The 20,627-nt window shown below is 50.6% G+C and overlaps 1 protein-coding gene across 1 annotated transcript in view; it reads right to left on the reverse strand.

Annotated features, from left to right (window-relative positions):
* The window catches only part of CACNA1B (calcium voltage-gated channel subunit alpha1 B), a 183,802-nt gene that overhangs the window by 101,120 nt on the left and 62,055 nt on the right, over nt 1-20,627 (reverse strand). The window contains 5 exon segments of the mRNA XM_066332486.1: nt 3,615-3,732; nt 8,715-8,787; nt 9,598-9,729; nt 13,771-13,883; nt 16,896-17,008. Coding sequence (XP_066188583.1) covers nt 3,615-3,732; nt 8,715-8,787; nt 9,598-9,729; nt 13,771-13,883; nt 16,896-17,008 — 549 coding nt within the window.

Consider the following 20,627-nt stretch of genomic DNA (forward strand, 5'->3'; position numbering starts at 1 on the left):
AAAAGCAAAAAGTCCCACTTAGGAAATAAGGTCTCAGGACAGCCGTGTGGGGAGGGATGGCAAAGCCTCACCTGACAAATAAAAAAACCCCACATTGCAGGGGAAAAAAAAAATTCAAAGCTTTTAGGAGGGAGTTCTATAAGGTAGAGGGTGATCTTCCAGAAATCCCAAGATAGAGCAGTATAGTCACATTAATCTAATCTAACAATGAATTTATATAAATTAATCATCCCTTCTGACCCTTCCAGCTCAGGATATCCTCTGACTCGATGTTTCTAATCACATTTAAGCTGATCCCATCTCTCAGTGCTCTCTGTGGGGTGTCCCTGTGGGGTTTGCTGCACTCTGAGGGACTCCCTGGGAAGGTGTCCCCAAGGTGCCTCCCCCTGGACTCACCTGTCCTTAACCCTGCAGCATCATGGGCATCAATAATCATCTTACCTCCTGCAGAGGAGGTTCTTTTCGGGCAAACTGAAGTTGATTTTTAGATGCTCTTGGTTCCTGATGACTGAAATCCCTGCTAAGGGACACAGCCCAGCCTCTCTCAGGGATAAATCCCTTTTGCTGCTTTGCTCTCAGCGCCCAAAGCCAAACTGAGCAGCCCTGAGCTGACTGAAATGCTGCTTCAGACACCAGACAGGCACTGCTGCTGCAATTCCCACAGGCACGGGAGGGTTTTAACCCCTCATCCTCCCCTACAGCCCAGCCCCTGCAGGCTCTGGGGGCTGCAGGAGGACCCTCACAAGCTCCCTGGGGAAGGGTTGATGCTCTCAGACTAAACTTCTACCAAGACTCGCCAGGCCAGGCCTCTGATTCTCCAGCAGGGATGAAAATCTCCACAGGAATTCACAGATTTGTCCCAGGTTTGTAGCTCTGATTATTTCACAGAATTCACAGAATCACCGGGTTGGAAGAGACCTTCAAGATCATTGAGTCCAAGTCCCTGACACCTCAGCTAAACCCTGGCACTGAGTGCCACATCCAGGCTTTAAACACATCCAGGGATGGAGACTCCACCACCTCCCCGGGCAGGGGAGTATTTGAAATCATTGCAGAATCCCAGAATGGTTTGGGAGGAGCTTTGAGCTGATTTTGTTCCATCTCCACCATGGGCAGAGACACCTCCCACTGTCCCAGACTGCTCCCAGCCCTGTCCAGCCTGGCCTTGGGCACTGCCAGGGATCCAGGGGCAGCCACAGCTGCTCTTTAAAGCTGAAAAACTGCAGAAGTTGGTAAAAAAACAAAAACAAACAAAAATCCTTCCAGGACATTCCAGAGGTTTTTCTGAGTGTTGTTTCCCCCTCTCTCTGTGCTCACAGAACCTCTCCTGCAGCAAATTCATCCCAACCTGCAGGATTCAGGGAGGATGAAGAATCCCACCTGGCACATCCTCCTTCCTTCCTAAAGCCCCAGTGATGTCCCAAGGAGCTCCAGGAGTCACCAGCTGTGGGCAGAGGCCATGGGATTGGCACTGGAGGTGTCTGGAGGGATTCAGGAAAGGCACTCCTGGATCCCTCAGCAGCAGAAGGGAAAACAAGACAGGGTAAGGTTTAGGGAGAAGGTGGGTAAGGTTTCCACTCTCCAAATCCCAAATCCACGGCAGGGCCAGCAGATCCTCTCCTCCTGAACAACCCCTGCTCTTTCCCTGGTGATGGAAAGCGAGGGACGAGGGAGAAGTCCTGTCTGAATTAAAGGTGAGGAAGGGAATTTATGCCCCGTTCCTCAAAAACGCCGGATCCTGGCAGCTCGGAGGTGAAAAGTCCCTCCCTCAGCTGGGCTGTCAAGCCTGATTACAGCTTAATCTCATTTCCAAATGCCAAGCCCGGAGGATTTAGAGCTCTCCTCCCTCCCTGCTCTCCACTGACCCAGATTTCCAGGCTGGTGTTTCTGAAGGGGCTGTGCTGGCTGCTCTGAGCATCGCTGCCACGGAACGGGATCAATCCTGTGGGGACACTCGTGTGACAGGCACAGCCCCACTGCTCTGCCCTGTCCCTGCTCCTGCAGGAGAGAATTCCAGCCAAGCCCAAGGGCTGGAGCACTGCTGTGACATCCACGGGCACCGATGTTATCCATGGCACCTTCTGTCACTTGCACTCCAGCTGGAGCAGCCCATTCCTGCAGGAACTCTGTCTTCAGCCCCAGTATTTCCCCCAGTTCACCCCTCCCTTTCTCCTGCATCTCCAGCCCAAACAAGACTCCCAGGAAAAGGGGAAAGCAGGGATGTAACCAGGGAGAAGGTTGGGAAATCCTCATGGGAGCTTCCGGGTGGAGCAGCAGCACTGGGAGTTCTCATCCCACTTTGGGTCATCCTCGTCCCCTTTTGGGTCATCCTCATCCCCCTTTGCAGAACAAACAAAGCAGCCAGGGCTGCCTCGGCTCTGCCACAATTCCTAGGAAACCTGTTTTAGAGCTGATCCCTCTGGCTCCACACAGCTCGTGGCTGCAGCCACAGAACCACAGAATCAGTCATGGAATCCCAGAACCAGTCATGAAATCAATCACACAATCACATAATTAATTAGGCTGGAAAAGCCCTTTGAGATCAAGTCCAGCCTAGACCTGACACTCCCTTGTCACCCAGAGCCACATCCAACTTCTCCTTAAACACCTCCAGGTGTTCAAGGACTCCAGACCTCCCTGGGCAGCCCCTTCCAATGCCCAAACACTCTTTGTGGGAAGAACTTCCCCCTAAAGTCCAGCCTAAAGCTCCCCTGGTGCAGCTCAGGGCTGTGCCCTCACACCAGTGACACTGGAGCTGGTTGGTGCTGGCACTGTCACAGGGCACTGCCCACCACTGGGACAGGGACAGGGACAGGCCACCACAGCCCTTCTGCCCTCCTGGCTCTCCTCTTCACACCCAGCTGCTCCATCAGGGAGCTGCTTTGCTTGTTGGTGTATAAAATAGAAGATTTGTATAAAATACAGCCTTCCCTTCCCAAATCCCGTCCCGGTGTCACTCTGTCCCTGCCCCCCTGGGACACAGCAGCCCTTCCCCAGCAGACACCCTGGGACACTGGGGGGATCAAAACTCCCAGTTTCTTGTTCCCCTCAAGAGATTTCCATCTCTCAGGAGAACAGAGCAGACACTTCACTGTGCCCAGGCTTGCAGCACTGAACACTCCCAGAACCTGACATCCAAAATCCATAATTAAATTTTAAGCATTATGAGGAGATGAGATAATTTAGAGCATTTGGGACAGAGCAGCTGGTTAACGTGCCCCAGACAAAGGCCCCAAGAGGATGGAGCCTCATCTCCACCAAACCCATCTCAACCCTCCCCTGTCTAAAAACAAACTGTTTGTGAAGATATTCAAGGTCCTGCTCTGACCTGCCCTCAATTATTTCTCCCACAATCTAAACTCACTATTAACAGAATGTTTTCAAGGTAAAACACAGCAATCAAAATGAAATTTCTTTAAATGAAATTAAAAATTCTTATGTTGCCCTAAGAAAAGCAACACCAAGTTGGACAACTCACCTTCAGTGCTGTCAGAAGCAAAACCACAGCAATAATTTGGCTTTTAAAGGGCAAGGCTGTGAGAATTTTGGGATAACTGAGGATTTCTGGCAGCCTGGGAAGCCCTGGACCACCCACGACATCCATGGAAGGATACAGTTCCCAAAGAGGGTGAGGACGATGAAGTAGATGGAGGAGAACATTCCCGAGTGGACGCCGCCCTGCGACTCGATCCCGTGGTACATCACAGCGTTCCAGTCCTCCCCAGTCAGGATCTGCAGGGAGCCACAGGGACAGGGTCACTCCCAGCAACAGCTCTGGGGGAGCCAGGCAGAGCAAAGCCACCAGGGATGGCCCTGGGAATGGAGGAGCACGTGGGGGACACCAGGGACAGCATCACCAGTGGGAGGAGGGACGGGATTGTCCTGCTCTGGGCTGGGGCAGCCTCAGCCCCAGTGCTGGGGGAGTTTTGGGTGTCTCAATATCACAAAAAGGATCTAAAGATGTGAGAGTGTCCAGAGGAGGGACACGGGGCTGGGGAAGGGTCTGGAGGGCCCATGAGGAGCAGCTGAGGCACTGGGATGGTTCAGCTGGAGCAGAGTGAGGGCAGAGCTCCCCGGGGGCTGCAGCTCCTCCCGAGGGGCAGCTCCAGCTCTGCTCTGGGCCAGGGACAGGAGCCAGGGAAGGGCTGGAGCTGGGCCAGGGCAGGCTCAGGCTGCAGAGCAGGGAAAGGTTCTTCCCCCAGAGGGTGCTGGCACTGCCCAGGCTCCCCAGGGAATGGGCACGGCCCCGAGGCTGCCAGAGCTCCAGGAGCCTTTGGCCAGCGCTGCCAGGGATGCCCAGGGTGGGATTGGTGGGGCTCTGGGCAGGGACAGGGGCGGCACTGGATGATCCTTGGGGTCATTTCCAGCTCAGGATATTCCAGGATTCTGCAGTTCCTGCTGGGCTCCCTTGGCCTGCAGAACTCCTGCCCCAGGCACCACAGGGGCTGGCCCAGGGCAGGACTGCTCAGGTTTTGAGTTATTACTGATTAAGAGGCATCGTTGGGATTGGTGGGATGGGATTGGACTGGGTGACCCTGTCCTGCCCCTCTGGGTCACTGCCCACCTGGAGCAGGGGGTCTCACACATGGAGGAGACAAAACCCACACTCTGACACTCCACTCCTGTAAAATGTCTCTCCCCTGTCCCTCTCTCAGCCATGCAGGGATCCTGGGGTTCACCAGTCCCGTGCAGAGCCCTTCCCAAGCCCCAGGAAAACCCAGAGCAGTGCCCTGAGTGGGAGCTCTGCCAGTGCCAGCCCCTCTCTGTGGGCAGGGTTGGGTTTGCTCAGCTCCCCCAGCCCTCAGTCAGTGTCCCCACGGAGGGACAGCAGCAGCTCTGTCACCTCCTGCCACCCCTGCCCTGCTCCTCGGGGCTGGCAGGGCATTCCTGCAGCTGGAATGTGCCTGGACACCACTCCTGGGCACCTGCAGGGGAGTGGAACCTCGGGTTCCTCTTCAGCTTCCCCAGGTTTGACCCAGAGGGCCAAAAAAATCCCCCCAAAAAGCTCCAAAACTCCCTAAACAGAAGCGACAACCTGTGTGTGTGAGTGAGGACAGAGCAGGGGACAGCTTGAAGGACACTCTGATCCTCCTTGTCCTTGAGCAGGGACAGGCACAGAGCTGCACCTCTGATTATCGCCCCAGGGCTAATTAACCAACAGCAATAACAGGAAAACTAATCAGTGTACGAGGTCCCAACAAGCCTTGCCACACTAAATGCTCATTTTGCATTTAGTCTGAATTGTCTGGCATTCCCTCCTTGACCAAAATCTGGACACACAGCAACAATTCTGGGCACATCAGCACATCCTCTGCCTGCCCTGGCAGAGCCAAGCAAAGACCACTTTTAGTGCATTCAAACACTGGGATGTGGAGATCCAGCTCCTAAACAGGAGGTTGTCTTTGGGTTTAGCAGCTGAAAAAAAAAAAAAAACCCACAAAAAAACCACAAGCAAAAAAAACCCAACCAACCAAAAAACCCCCAACAACAACAACAAAAGAAGATAAAAAGCCCAAAGGCCGAGGTGTGCTGTAGTGATGGGGTTCCACCTGCACACAGAGTGCTTGGAATGACTGCAAATTCCAGCCTGAAAATTCCTGCCTGCAAAATCCCAGGCTGCAAATCCCAGGCTGGCTGTCAGCTGCTGAGAGGGAGGAAATTTCTGGCTGCAGGGATGGTGCTGATGACAGCACTGGGCTAAGAGCGAGTCTAGACACAAGGACACCCAGTGCAGACACCAGCTCCTCTCCCAAATGCACAATTCAGCCTCAAATAATTCCAAAATCAGGATTCAGGCCCAACACTGCTGGAGCTACTCTGGATTTACACCACAGAATATGAAACAGGGCTTTGGGCTTTCAAACCTGCCACTCAATTATGCAGGGTATTGTCCACAAATGTGCATTCACAGCATTTCCATGAATTCACAACTGCTCCTGCTTTCTGGGAATAGCCACCAAGTGATTTCTGAGAGCACAAACATTCATGGGAAGGGAAACCACTGGGAACTTTTCTATTTCCAAGCAGAAAACCAGGATTTGCAGGTATGACAAAGTCCAACAGGGTCTGGGTTCAAAAAATCCCAACTTTTGGATTATTTGGGAGTGGAACAAAAAGTTCAAAGGGTTAAAAAAAAAAAAAAAAAAAAAAAAAAAAAAGAGAGAGAGAGATGTTATGTGGGGCTTTTGCAGAGAGAGAAATAACCCAAACTAAGCAGCAGACAAGCTGAGGATGCTCCCTGAGGCCCTGGACAGAAGAGCTGGTGTCCTTCCCACTGTCACCCAGCAGTTGCAGGAATTACTCAGTAATTAGGGAGCAGCCTGAAGGATCCGGGGTCTGCTGGCTCTGTCCTCAGGCAGCTAATGACATTCCTCCTGCTCTCTGAGCTCTGTTCAGGGACGCTGTAAGGGATTTGAGGGGAGGGAAGGACAGCACTGCAGGGGGAGAGAGAGGAACAGGATGAGGACTCGGGAGCAAGGTGATGCTTTTGGGTATTCCCTGGGCTGCAAACCGCCTTCAGCTGCCCCAAATGAACATTTTGAGAGCATCTCACTGTTTAATAGTGAGGAGCCACCAGGGGATGGAATAAAGCAGCTGTCAAGAGCTGCTGTGACAGGTTAATGGCATAATGAGCGGTTAGGGGTGGGAGAGGAGCAGGAACAGGAGTGTGCTGCCCCCAGGGGCTGCAGGGGAAGGGGAATGCCTGAGGGAAGGCTGAATCCCGTCAGCTGCAGTCGGATCCCTCAGGCAGGGTGCTCTGACATCAACCCACAGGCAGACAGGGGCAGGGCAGAGCTCTGCTCCCATCCTGCCACTGCCACTCCCCATTCCCAGTGTCACGCCTGCTCTGTCCTGCCTGGAAGATCTCCAGAGGAAATCAGGGAGCAGGGCACAGGTACCTGACACAGGGCTCTGCTTCCCACAGGCTCTGTGCCCATGGATGCTGTTTGTGTGTGGAGTTTGAGAATTCCCAGCTGGGCCTTCAGCTCCCAGGGACTTCCTGGGGAGCCAGGAGCTGGAGATAAAGGTGTGATGGGGGAATTTAGGCTGAGCTCAGGTGCCTGGTGGACAAAACACATCCTGGGTGTCCAGTGACAGGACCATGACCCAGCTGGGATGAAAATGGGCTAAAGCAGAGGCAGACACAGAGGATCTCCAGAGGTGCAGGGGTGGGCAGGGGGTATCTGACTTTATTCATTCAGCACACTGAGTGCTGGCTCTGACTGATGCTGCTCTGCTCAGCCTGGCTGAGGTTATGGGAGAAAAGCTTGGAAAGGGATCCCAACCCCACAGCAAAGAAACACTGACCTGGGGTTTGCAGTTCAGGGGAGGAGTTTTAGGGATTTTTTAAGGATGGAAGGAGAGCAGAGGGTATTGAAAAGCCTCTGGGACACCGCAGATAATCCAGGACTGATGGCTTTTGCTGGGTTCAGTCCCTACCTCTGACATTCCAGACAAATCCCTTAAAGCCATGTGTTTTCCTTCACCCCACCAGCCCACATGCAGCGTATTTATCTCAGGACCAACAGGAAACATTCCAGCTGAGTATCCCACAGGCAGCTGCTGTCCCAAAGCACCAAACCCAACATTCCCACTGCTCATATCCAGAGCTGCTCCCTGGCAAGACCCGTCTCCGAGCCCTTCCTTTGATCAGCACTAAAACCTTATACAAACTGAAATCCCCCGTGACGGGCAATCCCCTGTGAGGGGAGCACTGAACCCTTGGGCACAGTGCACAGCTCACAGGACACGTGTTCCTTCAGGTTCCTTTTCTGTCTTCATCCTGAAATTGTCACCACCCCTCTTCCCTTCCTTTTTATCTCCTTTTCGGGTCGTGACACTGAAATTCATCAGCCAGACCTTGCTGAGAGCTGGGGGAGTTTGGGCCTGGGGGAGCCCAAACTGTGCAGGACAAGGCTGGAAATGCTGGATCCCTGAGAGTCACCTGCCCCTGGAGCAGCCCCAACCCTCCTGACCTGGGAAACACCTGAAAACACTCTTGAATTATTTTATTTCCTTTCTTATTTTAGATTATCTTCTTATCAATTTGATAATAAATTATTTTATTTTTATTTTATTAATTTATCTTTAGTAAAACTAATTTTAATGATTTTATTTTCATTAATGTATTGATAGTTTATTACTAATTAAATAATAAATTTAATGGTTTACTAAATCTTTATTCTTTAAATAATATAAATATGTTGTTTAATAAATAATATCATAATAATTTTTTTCAAATAATTAAATAATAGTAAACATATTATTTTATCTTTTCATACTTAAATTATTTTAAACCATTTTAAATGATTGTTTTTTTTTAAAAAAGACAGGCAGAAAACAGCTGCCAAACTGGGCTTTAAATCCAAGCATTCCATCTGCCAGAGCTGCAGCTCCGTGGGCAGGGGCTGCAGAACACAGAGGGCACACCCAGATGTGGCACAGCCTGGGCACACACAGATATTAATTCAGCACTGAAATATCTGTTTTATTTGCATTTCCCCCCCTTAGCAATAAATCTTTTGTTCTAGTTTTCCTTCATACCACAGCATTGATTTGTAATTTGATTTTTGTATTGGTCAGCAAAGAAGGAAAACCACTTCCCCTTTCCTCAGTTCCCCAGGTTTTGGGAGACTTGTTTGCCCTCCCTACGCAGCAGGAAACACGCAGGAATTTCAATTCTAACACTGCCCCAGGACAAGGAATGCCTTTACCTGGAAGACTGTGAGGATGGCAGCGGGGAAGGTGTCGAAATTCGTGGTTGGAGTTTCATCTTGGAAATTGAACCTGGAGAGAAGGGAGAAATAAAAACCAGAGTGGGGAGGGGCCAGGCAGCTCCAGGCAGCCTTGGAATACCCTTTAAGACCCCATAAATCAAGCCAGGGAGCAGCATTTGTTCCGCCTGGCTGTACCACCCCAGGCAGGCTCAGTGGGGAACATCTCTGAAGGTGCTTAACAGAACCCTCAGCAAAAACTCAATTTCATTCCCAGAGAAACTTCTGATTCTCTGAAAACCATTTTCATCCCCAATTAAAATGAACAATCCAAATTTCCAATGATTTTGCAGAATGAACCATTCCAAGAAGTTTTCACCCTCAAGTGTAAAAGCCCGAATTGAAATGACTGTCTTCGTAGATAATTTCTTTTTACTATTTTAAAGATAAAATAGGGATTGGCTGGGAAAATAAAAGACCGAACCAACCCATTTCATTATTTCAGTTTAGGAGTGAGGCTGGAGTTTAAATGGTAACAGTGTGATGGTTCTTACTGCAAAATTCACACCACTGCTGGCATTTGTAATGAGACTAATCAGATCCAATAAAACTGTGTTTTCCAGCAGGAAAACATTCCAGATGGACAAGTAACTCTGGTTATCAGGGAAAGGACCAGGACAGGAAGTGCTGCCCCAGTCCCGTTTCAGCTCTGGGTGTTCTGGAAACCACGGGATGATGGAGGAGCTTTGAACTGGGGACAGCCTTCCTTAGGGAAGAATCCAGCTCCAGGGAAAACACCAGAAGAGGAATTATTTCCCTGTCCCCAGCCCTGAAACGAGGGATGTGAACCCCCCCAGGCAGAGCAGAGAACCCCCAGACTCACTGTCCTCCAAAGAGCTGCATCCCCAGCAGGGCAAAGACCACGATGAACAGGAAGAGCAGGAAGAGCAAACTGATGATGGACTTCATGGAGTTCAGCAGGGAGACCACCAGGTTCCTCAGGGAATTCCAGTACCTGCGTTGGGACAATGCAGTGGGAAGGGCCTTGGGTGAGGAATGAACAGGGACTGATTCCCCATGGAACCAGGGGAAACGCCCTCGAGCTGCACCTGGGGAGGTTGAGGTTAAATTATTCATGGAGAGGGTGGTGAGGCATTGGAAAAAGCTGCCCAGGGATGGGGAGTCCCCATCCCTGCAGGGATTTAAGAGATGTGGCACTTGAGGACACGGCCAGTGGTGGCCTTGGCTGTGCTGGGAATGGTTGGACCACAAGATCCTGAAGCCTTTCACTGATTTTGTGCTTTGATTATTTCTTATTTGAAAAAGGAAAAGAATGACAAGAAGTATCAGTGTTTCAACTCCCTTCTGCTGTTGGGAAATGCAGCTCAGGGTGTGGCTGTTGCCTTGGAGAAGAGAGATGGACACATGGGGGGTGAGCACCCACTCACAACAGTCAGTGAACATCTGGATTAGTTCCTCAGGAACCCTTCCCTGGGATTTTTTCCTCCTTTTGGCATCTCCTCACCTGGCACAGCAGTCAGGAGGGGTGGCAGGAGCAGGGGGGCATCAATGGAGGTGAGACTGGAAACGGGAACAGCAGAGCCCCAGCCTCCATTAGACACAAATCAGGAATAAAATCAGGAACAAAATGAGGACTCAACACCTCATTCCCACCTGGACATCTTCGCAGGGTGTCCTTCCAGCCCACCCACTGCAAGTATCCAGCAGTGGGTTAATCCCCACATTTTAACCATTCCTGTGGGAATCTCACATCCAGCACCGAGCAGTGGCCTCAGGGTATAGAAACAATCCAGAACAATCATTCCAGCCTGGCAGGAGGGCTGGAATGAACCCAACCCGACTGACCCATCCCAGCACACCTGGCCAGGGCTGAAGCTGGTTTGGTTTGATCTCCCCAGCCCCTGGGACAGCTCCTGGCACATTCCAAAGGCTGCTTGGGAACAGCTCCTCCCTGGATTTCTTGCCTTGCTGGCAACAGACAGAGAGTGTTTGTATGTGGAAAACCAATGGATCAGGAAATGCAGGAGGAATTACCAAGCTTTGACACACGGGAGCCTGGAACAGGCAGGAGGAACAGAGGGATTGAGAGCCATGAGGAGGATTTTTCCCTCTTTTTCTCCACAGGCTTCTCGCTTTTCCAGCTCCTGACACTGGGAGCTGCCATCCAGAGCCAATTCCCTGCAGCAGCACAAGATTCCTTCTGCCCTGAGTGTCCTCCAGACCCCCACTCTGAGCTCCTTCCCACAGTGGTTCTCCAGCAGAGGGATTCCCTGCATCTGTCTGAGAAGCTCAGAGCTTGGAGTCACACGAGGAGAAACTCCATCCTTTCTTTCTGTCTTTGTTTTCCCCCCCTCTTCCTTGCCCCAGGAACTGACCCACCCCAGGTTTCTCTGATCTCACATCCCACTGCACCCACTCCAAGCAAAAATTACACCCGTAACACAGTGACAAAGGTTTCAGGGGAGAACTTTGTTTCTTGGGAGAATATCTTCAATTTGGAGGAAGCTGAACCAAGCCTGTCCAGGGTTTAAAGGGGCTGAGCTGCTCTCCTTGGAGGAGAGGAAGGATTTGATGCCCCCAAGGCACCAGGAGCTGATCCCTGCAGAGACCAGACCCTGTCAGGACAATGAGGAAAACGTGGGGAACACTTTGGTCCTTGTTCTCCTCACTGAATTTTAGCCCCTCTTGGGCTGTGCCCCTCGTCCTGCTGTCCAGGGCCACCCTGACTGGGGACATGGGAACCAGAATCCCAATCCAATCAATTCAAATCCCAATTTGCATAATCCCATTGATTATTCAAAAATTCTAAACACAAAGGACAAACAAACCAGGGCAGGGAGCTTCAGACAAAAACTGCTGTGAAAGAGATGGAAAAAAAGAAAACTGCCAAGGGCTGGGATGTTTTTCCAGCAGAGCTGCACTGAGAGGGATGGGCAGCAATCTGTGCCTGCTGCCAGCACTTTGAGGCAGGCAAACACTGAGCTGTGCACTCAGGCACTGGGATAATGCAGGATTCCCCCTGGGAGCTGCAGGGACCTGCCTCTGGTCACGCAATGAACTCAACTCTGTCGTGAAGGTGAAAAAAACACTTCATTAGGGCAGGGGAACTTCAGCATCAGTGGCTTGAGTGTCACTTGCTGTCCTGAGAAGGGCAGAGCCCTCAGCTTGGTTTGTGAAGTTAAATCCCTTCTCCAAAGGAATGAGCCATAACAAGAGGGAACGGCCTCAGATTGTCCCAGGCAGGTTTAGGTTGGATATTGGGAATTTTTTTATTTTTATTTTTTTTTCATTAAAAAGGTTGTGAAGCCCTGGCCAGGCTGCCCAGGGAGTGCAGGGGTCACCATCCCTGCAGGGATTTAAAATCCTGCAGATGTGGCACTGGGGGACATGGGTGAGTGGTGGCCTTGGAAAGACTGGTTGGACTCGATGGTCTTGAAGGTCTTTTCCAACCTAAATGATTCCAGGATTCATCCCTTTCTCATGCTGACTGCAATCAAGGGTCAGGAGTCACAAAAATAAAATTGTAACTTGCAAAAACATCCACAGTTTTTACCAGGTACAGCACCCAACCAGCAATAGCAGCTCTGGGTGAAATGAACTGGGTAAAATGATAATTGCTCTGGGTTTGCTGCAATCCCAGGAGCTTCCCACACACAAATCAGTGCAAAAGTAAAGCACAGTGACATTTTTGGTCCAGGTACCCACCTTTTTTTGCTGGACATTTACAGAACTTAAAGTTTCCACCCTGTTTGTCCCAGAGGACAACAAATGACCCAGTAGCACACACAAACCTGGGAGCTGAATAATAATAATTAGCATTAAACAATTGGCAGGTACAAATCAGCCCCACAGAGCTACGAAACTCATTCCTGCTTACTTCAAATGACTCTTTTGCTCAAATTTTCTTTATCTTTTTGGAGGGAGGGACTGTTCCTCCTCCTGTTAGTCAAGCTATGAAATCTCAGGGAGTGATGGAAACAAGGGAGGACTGAAGAGGTGACAGTGTAAAAAACAAGGTGGAAAACAGCAGCAGGAGCACCTGAATTTGTCATTCATTTCCACAGCACGCCTTAGAAATCCTGCAGAAAGGGCCCTGGATGGGTTTGGAAATGGCACAGGAGCTGTTTGCTGATGCCAGGACACATGAACTCAAGGCAGAAGCAGGAAAACAACAGGGAAGCTGCAGAAACCCGAGTGAAAATTCCACCTCAGAGTCTCCAGAATGAAAATCTCCAACGTTCCCAGCCCCTGCAGCAGGAGCACATTTCAGATTTGTGTCAACACAGCAGCTCAGCCCCAGGATTAGCACCCAGCAATCCCCAGGGAAGCTGCTTTTCCAGAGCCTAAATACTTATGGAATTGTCATCAGACCAGTGGGAAGTTGATAGGATGCTGAAAGAAAATAAAACTTGGGGGTTTTACCACAAAATACATATTTTTTGTTTTAAACAAGCTTAAATCCAAAGCAAAAAAAAAAAAAAAAGACATTGTCCTGTCAGCCCACTGTCCTTCCCACTTAAGGAATTGCCATCAGATCAGTGGGAAGCTGATAGGACTTAGAAAGAAAATAAAAGTCGGTATTTTACCAGAAAATACAAGTGATAACTCAATCTTTTTGTTTTAAACAAGCCTAAAGATAAAGCAAAGAAGAACATTCTACTGAGGAACAAAGGGCATACAAGCCTGGATGTGAGGCTGAGGAGAGAAAGGGCTGCTAAAATTCCTTGTGGGTGTAAAACCAAGAATTCCCAATTGAATTCTTGGGCTCAAGAATTCCCAAAATGCCCAACTGCCCAGCCAAGGGAAGGGGAAATCTGCTCCTGCCCCCCAGTGCAGACCCTGGAGGTTTTGTGCCAGCCACTCCAGGGGCTTGGGGCATCGGGGCTATTTTGGTCTATTTATAACATTTTAGCAATTTGCTTTTTAATTTATGCTTTGTAAATGTGGGAAGGACCCCTCCTTGTGCTGGGGCTGGGGCCAGGGGTTTCCTGGGGTGCCCAAAGGCTGCTGTGGGTGCAGAAGGAGCTGCCCTTACTTGGTCACTTTGAAGATCCTCAGCAGCCGCAGCGCTCGCAGCACGCTGATGCCAAAGGAGGTTCCCGGCTTCACCGCAGCCCAAATCACCTCAAAAATGCTGCCCACGATGACCTGCAGGGAGAGAGCACTTCAGAGAGGGCACAGCTGCTGCTCAGCTCCCTGTGCTGCTGCCAGAGGGGTTCTGGAGGGCTCAGGAATCAGAATTCCAGCTGCTCCTTACAAGATCTTCAGAAGAACTGGAAAACCTCATCCCAACTTTCTCCATACCCAGGGGGAGAACACACTGAGATTTAGACACAGAGAGGAGCTTGCTGCTTTCTTCTTTAAGCAACCAAACTAGCTTAAAATACTTGTTTTGAAGGGTACTGTCATTTTTAATTAGATTTTTTTTCATGCAAATGCCAACAGCCCCTTTTTCTGCCCCACACAACCTGCAGAGGTGCAGGAGGGCTCTGCCCCATCCTCCCCTCCCCATCACAAGGACTAAAACTCCTCATCTGCAGCAGAACAGCAGCTCTGGGTAAGTTCTACCAGAAACTTCTGGCAGCTGAGAGTCTTTAGGAGAGCAATTAAAGCAATAATTATGATGAGATCCTGCAAAGGCTCTGGCACAGACATGCCATCATCTGCCTGGCTCTCAGCCTTGAGGTGCTGAAAAAATTGTCCCAAATCAAGGGTTTTTCAAGTTTTGTTTTGCCTGGTTGGTTTAAGAATGGCAGAAAATTCACCTCAAGCAAGGAAAAAAAAAAAATCTCCAAACTCCTTTGTTAGGAAAAGGACAAACAGTGATGGGCTCAGCACAGCTGGGAAGGACAATTAAACCCACACAGGTTTCTGCAGAGTTAATAGGATCAAACAGGCATTTCCCTGCCAGCTGCTGGCATAATTCACATCAACTCAACATTTGTGAGCTCCCACTGCCCGTGGGCCCCAGCTGGGCAGAGCACACCATAAACACCAGTTTAGGACTGGTTATCACCAGAGCTTGGCTGGTTTGGGCAGTGGGAGCGAGGATAAAGGGGGGCAGCAGCACTGGGAGCCCCTTTCATGGACAAAAACTGGGATGTCTCTGAAAATTCCAGCACTGCTTGAGTGTCCTGCCACACACGCTGCACCCTGAGCTTCCAGAACATCCAGAGGGAAAGGGAGAGCCACAGCAGCTGATAATTCCACTGTCTTCCAGCTGAAAAAAGAACTGAACCTTCTCCCCCACCCCTGGGAATCCCTGATGAACCAGCAAAAGCCTTTCCTCAGCCCCTGCACATGACACTGATAATTAATTTGCTCAGCACACCCTCCTGGGAGGCGGTTCCACACCAGCCCCTGCACTGGGGCTCCCCAGGGGAAGGTGTGTTGAGCCACGAGCTCTGGGTTGTTGTTTCACCCTCTGCCTTTGAAGGGTTTCGTTTTGTCAGACAAAACTGGGTACAGAGCTGTGCTGTCCCAGTGCTGAATTCATTCCGGGGGCTGGAAGGTGGGCGAGGCAGGAATAAAACACGGGCAGAAGGAGGGTCCCCATGGATTCTGTGAGGGAGGAAGAATTAGCAGCAGATAACAGCGTTCCCTCCTGGGAGCCCCCTGCCAGGCCTGCCCACCCCACAGGGCTCAGGATGCTCAGCCTTTGCTGTGGCCAAGCTCCTCAGTCCTGTCCCTGACCAGCTCTTGTTGGGGAAGGAGCATCCTGGACTCAGGGATCCAGGGAAACTGAGGCAGCCTGGGGCAGCTCAGAGCCCACCCAGAGCAGGACGTGGACCCTGTGTGGGGGACAAAGCAGTGACAGCCCCTCATGGACAGTTTAGGGACAGTCTGAGCCTTGCCACTGTCCCTTGGGCAACCCATCCCAACCCTCTGAGCCACCAGAGCTGCCAGGACACCCCAAAAACCAGGGCCCCACATTTGGGACAGCCTCGTGCAACACCTCGGGCTGCTGGGCACAAATGGGGGGTTTCATCTCAAATTCTGTTTAGTCTGAGCTTTGCTGCTGTCACGGCCAGAAAGAGAATAAATTGGCTCTACTCAGAGCCCTGGATCTCAGAGGGTCACTCACTGGAGGTGACAACACCTCCTCCTCTCTTACACGAGCGGAGGAATTTGGCTTCACAGAGGAAGAGTCTCTCCCAGCGTTTTTGGCAGATAAAACGCAGGAACAAGAGGCTGAGTGTCAGAGCAGGGCTGGGTGATGAGTGCCATGAGCTGAGCTCTCCCTCTGCCCCTGGCTGGATCTAAAGCTCCCTATCTGGATGTTACAAGGAGCGAGATAAGAGAGGCCGAGCTCTCCTCTGCGAGCACAGATTACAGCTAATAGCTTTTAATGAATAAATTAACATCCACACGCCAGGCTCTTTGGTGAGGCGGAGCCAAACCCAGCCTCACTATCCACACCAGAGCTGCAGCCTGAGCCTGGACCTGTGCACTGAGAGAATCTGAATTATTGCCCCCTGTGCCCTCATCTGCTCCCCTGATGCCTGAACACCTCTGCCTTGGTGACCCGAGGTGAAGGCTGCTCAGTGGGGGACACGAGCAGGAAGATGGGTGGGGTTTGTGGGGTTTTATTTTTGTCTTTCAATCAGCTCATTGAAATGGGGAGGAGAGAATGTGCCGGCAATCAGAGCACTCCGGGGTGCTGATGCTGCCAACAGCCCGCGGCTGGAGGAAATGAAATCCCCCAGCTGTCACAGCCCTTCCAAAAGCAGGATAACGAGGGAAGCTTAATGCATTTCCCCTCTAATTGATACAGGGGCTGCTCCCCACAGGAGACACTCCCAGCACCGCTTCCCGTGGATTTCCATCCTCATCCTTGAGCAGCACCTGGAGGACAGGAGAGACGCCTGCCTGGCACAGCGAGGGCTTCCAAGGACACACAGTGACAGGGGGAAGGTTTCCCACTGCCAGAGGGAAGGGTTGGATGGGAGATTGGGCAGGAATTGTGCCCTGGGAGGGGTTGGGATGGAATTCTCCTGGATCCCTGGCAGTGCCCAAGGCCAGGCTGGACATTGGGTTTGGAGCAGCCTGGGACAGTGGGAGGTGTCCCTGCCATGGCAGAGGGTTGGAATAAGATGATTTTAAGGTCCTTTCCACCCCAAACCATTCCATGATTTATCCACCCTGCTGGACATGACTCACCCCAAAGTCAAAGCAGTTGAATGAAGAGTGGAAGTAATTCCTTGGCCCCAGCCCGTACATCTTCAAAGACATCTCGGTGAGGAACAGCCCCAGGAAAACAAACTCGGCGAAATCTGGGAACAGGAGAAGAGATTAAATTAACCCAGGAGCCCTTGGTGGGCAGAGCTCTTCCCATGGGGAACTCTCTGTTCCTTTTTTTCACAGCACCAAGGGCCTGCTGGCAGAAGGAAATCCCTGTCCAGCAGCAAACTGGAGCCAGGCACAGCCGAGCAGAATTCCTTCAGTGTGTCCATGAGCTGTGATGGCAATGTTCACCTGGCTGGGAGCAGGAGCATTAAATAACATCCTCGTTGTCTCCAGAAAGGAATTTCAAAGGGAAACCCTGGAGCTAATATTTTTAAAGGTCAAATTTAATTGCAGAGATGTTTTGGGACTTCTGTGCTTGCAAGAGGTGGAAACTTTTGGGTGTGGGGTGTAAGTTTCTGTGCCATCCTCTGATGATAAAAATACCTTTCTACCCAACAGAAGTGCTGACTCTGAGGGCTCATATTCAGAGGTGTTGTGTCTCCTGTTACCACGTTTATTTTTATTATGCCTTTATAGCCCTGTAATTATGGAAGAACCCCTTCTGTTTCCTTTTCCTTCACATATCACAGGCTGGGAGGCTTTTGATGGGAAAATTTATCACCTATGATGAAACAAAGGGCAGAAGGAACAGAGCTGGAGGCTTCAATTTCCACATCAAGTTTTTAGGACTTGAAGCTACAGCAAACACTGCCTTTGGCATTTTAAGTTTGGATCTGGAGGCCAATAAGCAACAGCAAGAGTGAAATGTTAAACACAGAAAAAAAAAAAAAAACCAAAAAAAAAAAACAAACCAAAAAAAGGCAAAAACCACCTACACTACCAAGAGAAACCAAACAGCAGAAGGCAAACCTCTCTCTCTGGAGAAAAGATGAGGAAAAGACTCAAACCTCAAAGGTGGGGATTAATCACCTTGTTCAGTGCAGCACAGGAGGTTCTCAGAGGCTGCAGCAGCTACAAGAAAGTCTCCTGTAATTTCAGTTTTATGTTTCCAGGAATGAGAAAGAGGAGGTGGTGCCAAACTTTAGGCAGAAGTGCAGAGAGACAGAAGAGGAGCAACAGCTACAAGGAAAACATCAGCAGGACAATCCTGGATTCCTGGTACAGCACTCTGGGGCAGCTCCATCTCTGCTCTGGGCCAGGGACAGGAGCCAGGGAAGGGCTGGAGCTGGGCCAGGGCAGGCTCAGGCTGCAGAGCAGGGAAAGGTTCTTCCCCCAGAGGGTGCTGGCACTGCCCAGGCTCCCCAGGGAATGGGCACGGCCCCGAGGCTGCCAGAGCTCCAGGAGCCTTTGGCCAGCGCTGCCAGGGATGCCCAGGGTGGGATTGGTGGGGGGCTCTGGGCAGGGACAGGGGCTGGATTGATGATCCTGTGGGTCTCTCCCGCTCAGGAAATTCCATGATTTCACCATTCTCTGACCTGCAGCTTCAGCTGAGAGTGGGGAGGGACAGAGGAGAGAATGAGGGTCCTTTCCACCTGCCTGGATTTGCTTTCCCAGTTTTGCACATCCACAGGGAGGGAGCAGAGCTGGCCCAGGTCCATTCTGGGTGTCTTTGGAAACACCTTGAAAAACACAGCTCCAAAGAGCCAAAAATAAAAAGAGGTTTAAATTTTTACATTTGAACTGAAAGCCAATCATGGAATACCATGGGCATAAAGTTCCCTGAAATCCAGGAAGGAATAAAGGGATGAGAGAGGCTTTATTAACACCTTAGTGAGGAGCTGCAAGGACACCTGTGCCAACATTTGCAAAAGGAGAGGAAATTTTAGGCGAGTATTAATTATCCCACGTGACCTGCTCTCCTTGAAAACAGGAGCAAGGCCATTAGAGGAGACTCTCAAGGGCACTGTGTTCCCAATTGAGGAATTAGATGACAAAATCTGAGATCCAAAGCCTATTTCCCAGGAAGAGAAAAGCCTCTCCACCCTCTGGATCTCAGTGCTCAGGGAGGAGCACGGGCACAGGAGCAGCACAACTCCCTCTCACCTTGAGCTTGGAGCTTTCGAGGAGAAGCCTCTTCACCCCTGACCAAGCTGTGACTTTTCTTTCTTTTCTGACAGTGAGGAATCTGCTGTCTCCAGCAGCAAGGATCCCAGAGTAGGGAGATATCCATGATTCTGCTGGGAATCCATCTGACCTTCCCCCTGCCCCAGCTCTGAGACCAGCAGGAGAACCTGGAGCTGCTCCCAGGGCTGGAGCCAGGCTGGGAGAGCTGGAAACATTCACCTGGAGAGGAGAAGCTCCAGGGAGAGCTCTGAGCCCCTGCCAGGGCCTAGAGGGGCTCCAGGAGAGCTGGGGAGGGAGTTTGGTTTCTCTGGTTTCACACTCAGTAGGTGGTGCTTGCTGGAATGACTTCCAGGTGCAGTCTCCCTACCCCAAGGATTGATATCCAGCCAGTGCTGTGAAACCTCGTTAAACCAGCTGGTGGAATCACAGGGAGAGGCAGTGGATGCTCCAGCAGCAATGCACAGTCCCCACATGTGTCACATCTCTGGCAGGGACGTTCTCATCCCCTTGTCTCTGCCCCAGCCTCACCTGTCCCAGTCACACCTCAGGTGCCCCTCAAATTCTTCCACAGAACAACAAAAAATCCTCAGTAGTGGTTTTTAAAACGCAAATCTGCACCAACAGACCTCAGGAGGCTTTGCCAAGACAATAACCATCATCCCAAAGGAGCCAAAAGGGAGGAAGGAACCAGGGGTTAATGTAGAGGTACTGCCCCAGCAGGGGCTGACCACACCCCGGGTATCACAAAGGTGTCACCACAGACTGACACAGCCTGCCAACACACTGCAGATCCAGAATGCCACACGAGAAAAAGGCTAGAAAGTGGCAAAAGAGAATAAAGAAATATTTGATTATGTTAAAAAAAAAAAAAAAAAAGAAATATAAAGCCAGGAAATGTTTAAAACTCAGAGCATCTAAAAACCAACTTCCTTCTTCTTGGCCTTTCCCAGCTGCTGAATGCCAGAGCAGAGCCCAGAAGGGGCAGCAGGAGCTGTGTCTCAGCAGGTACCAGATGCTACAAATCACAGCCCAGTGAGGCTGGGATGGAGGGGAGTGAAATTCAGACCCTGAACTCCTCGGGCAGAAGGAATTGGCTCCATGGAGAGGCTGCTGCATCCAACACACGATTTCTTCTGAGAAGGCCCAGCCTAAATAATTGAAAAATGCAATTTTGTTGTTTGGGCCTCCTGGTATTCAAACCTCACCTAATTTCATTTGCCTTACTCAAAGCATTTTGTGATGTGATTTAAGGAGGGAAACTTTGATGCAAACACTCTTATTTCATTTCCAAGCTGTGCTGTTGGCAAAGGCCATGTGAGCATCCCTTCACCCCACACCTTTGAATTAGGCTCCTAATTAGACTTACCAGCTCCTTTTTGTCAATCACTTGTGGATTAATCCCATTTCTGCCCCATCTCCAAGTCCAATGGCACCAGAAGCAGGTGCTGAACCTGACACTTCCCTCTCCTCATTGTCCTCTCACATTAAACCAGGCAGGAGAACCTCAGCAGTGCAGAACTTCCCCCTTTTTGCCCCAGCAGACGTGAAATGCTCAACAGACAGACATAAAGCTGCTCCAGAAAGCCTTTTCCTTACAAATGCTGAATATTGATCTCCAGAGGGAGCTGGGCTTGACTTCAA

Source organism: Sylvia atricapilla, chromosome 19 (assembly GCF_009819655.1).
Source record: "Sylvia atricapilla isolate bSylAtr1 chromosome 19, bSylAtr1.pri, whole genome shotgun sequence".
NCBI lineage: Eukaryota > Metazoa > Chordata > Aves > Passeriformes > Sylviidae > Sylvia > Sylvia atricapilla.